General features: G+C 49.9%; 1 gene segment (V, D, J or C); it reads right to left on the bottom strand.

The window, feature by feature from the left end:
• Positions 1-959: 959 nt before the first annotated feature.
• Positions 960-2385, bottom strand: LOC138265177 (immunoglobulin lambda variable 8-61-like). The segment is given in 2 exon segments: positions 960-1280; positions 2329-2385. Coding segments are annotated over 2 exon segments (378 nt in total).
• Positions 2386-2669: the final 284 nt, after the last annotated feature.

Here is a 2669-nt window from a genome sequence, read left to right as displayed (position 1 = left end):
TGCAGGGGTGCGACGGGTGCAGTTTGCACCCGTCGCGTATTTCAGTGTCTGCATTGCAGACACTGAAATACACAGTGGGGCCCTCTTAGGGGGGCCCCTGCAGTGCCCATGCCATTGGCATGGGCACTGCAGGGGCCCCCAGGGGCCCCGCGGCACCCCCTGCCGCCATCCTGTTCCTGGCGGGAGACCCACCAGGAACAGGATGGCGGTAGGGGGTGTCAGAATCCCCATGGCGGCGGAGCGCGCTCCGCTGCCATGGAGGATTCCCCCGAGCAGCGGGAAGTCGGCGGGAGACCGCCGACTTTCCGCTTCTGACCGCGGCTGAACTGCCGCGGTCAGAATGCTCGTGGGAGCACCGCCAGCCTGTTGGCGGTGCTCCCGTGGTCGGTGGCCCTGGCGGCCACCGGCCGCCAGGGTCAGAATGACCCCCTTTATCTTTTTCTTCTCCCTCCCCTGGGTCTTGTCTGTGTCCTCCTGGCTGGTTACTGGTTGATTGGGGTCACCCTGGGGTCTCTCCGGGCTAGCTCCATTTTGCCTCTCTTCTCTGTTAGTGTCTGTATTTGATGCTAATGCGGGTAAAAATTGTGCATTTCTGTTTTGCAACATGTTTACGTGTCGTAAAACAGGTAGAGTCATTTTTCCGGCGTTAATGTCATTTTGCCTTATGACAAGGCGCAATGGATAACGTATTTTATTTTTATTCTAAACTAATTTTTGCGCCACCTAATATACTATAAATATGACTCCCGAGAAGCGTTAAATAATGGCTTTAATCAGCGCAAAGCTTTTTGGCAGCAAAACTGCGTTAGCACAGTTTTACGTCAAAAAGTATAAATATGGGCCTTAGAGCGTCCGTGCTCCGGTGTGCACCGACACACATGAGGAAGCAAGATTAAATACGAACAAAGACCAACTGGTGTGAGTGGAAGCAGGAGAGGTTTTGGTCTCAGTTCTCCTTTCTATCTTGTCACTGTGCAGATCCCACTGCTATACAGAGCGCAGTGATACACAGCGTCATCCCCAACTTCTGCTCCAGTTATAGTTAAATAGGCGCAGCTCCCAGATATGGACCCAGAGAACCGGGCAGGGGTTCCAGAGGGCCTGGCATTGTTGTTACTGGTGCTGCTGCTGTAGACAGTCAACACAGGGACATCACCCGGCCTCTGCTGGTACCAGGATGGGTAATTACTACCAGTTACCGACCCACCACTGCGGCTGCAGGAGAGCTTGGCTGTCCCTCCTGGAGACACATTCACCGAGGTCTCCTGAGTCACCACAAACTGTGAAAAAGAAGCTGAAAAAATAAAAACAGTCACTAAGAGTAAAGAACCACATCTTCCTGGAAGACAATCATATTTTAAGTCATCCATTTGATAAACATGTTAGTACATATGCATTACATTTGCAATGGATCAGAGTGAGGAGAAGCAGTGCCCAGGACATGATGCCACACTCAGCAGAGGTCTAAATCATGAAGCAGAAACTTCTTGGGATGGCCTCTCTCGAGCCTTTTTTAAACCATCGAATTTGTGCGGGGTCGTCCTCACTATGCAAATTTACCCGCCGATTATTGGCTGCTGTAGCTTGAAGTGCTTCTTTCCCTGGTCTCGGGATCTCTGCCATTACACACACGCGCACTCAGGAACGCACGCGCGCACACACGCACAGGAAGGCACACATAAATGGCCCGCACAAAAGACGGGCATGTATAATCCCTCTATGAAATTCACGGGTTTCAATAACGTGGTTGTGGCATTCTGTATATAGAACTTGCTTACGGAACCTGGCAACTGTCACTAGGAGATCCTAGTGATGGTAACCAAGGGATCTGGCAGTTGGTGAGGAAGCAGAGGGAGAGAAGGCTTGTGTTGGATGGGGTGTTTTATTTGATCCTTAACTGGAATAAATGACTACAGATTTCATTATAAATGGTGTCACCCTTCATCATTTCATTGGCGACGAGGATGAAAGAACCTATTGGCATTTGTGATCCTAGTGAAGTCTCAACACCCCAACACCACTGCTAAGTTGTGTGAAGCTCACCTGTTTTGATGGACTTTGGCAGCTTTGGGCTGGGCAACAATTTGAGGTGGTATGAAATTAACGGCAACACCAGGAGGTGTGAATACTGCTCCGGAATACAACGGAATGTCTCTTGAATTACCGGTATTCGACACACAAATACTTTGGGGTGAGTCTCTGTGATTGTCCTCTGGTGGCCGCAAACAGAATCTACACTGTTGTGGCCCACGGATTAAGAAACAAGCCTGTGTGAGAAACACTGACTTGCGATTCCACGGGCATTTCAATTTACGGCCGCCATCTTACATCGGTGGTTTCAGTTTCACTGCGAGGCGCTGCACTGGCTGTGGGGAAGGCTGCCATTCTCCATGGAACAGCAGAGCTGCGGAGAGCCGATTTTGTCAACGTGTGAGGCTTGTCAGCTATTCCGTTTCTCAACGGCGTCGGACTACGCGCACTTCTCTGTACACAGCTGCTTCGCTTCTATACAAAGTCGTTCGACGTTTCTTTCCTGGATTTCACAAGAAGTTTTTTTTTTTTTTTTTAAGTACCAGAAGGTGGCGCAATTGCGCTAAGGAAAAGATTGAATTGTACCTACTAGTGCTGGAACTGTAATTTTGAAAACTGTGCTGGAGTGTTGTGTTCCT

This window comes from Pleurodeles waltl, chromosome 11 (assembly GCF_031143425.1).
Source record: "Pleurodeles waltl isolate 20211129_DDA chromosome 11, aPleWal1.hap1.20221129, whole genome shotgun sequence".
Taxonomy (NCBI): Eukaryota; Metazoa; Chordata; class Amphibia; order Caudata; family Salamandridae; genus Pleurodeles; species Pleurodeles waltl.
This window is presented reverse-complemented; position numbering and strand designations above follow the sequence as displayed.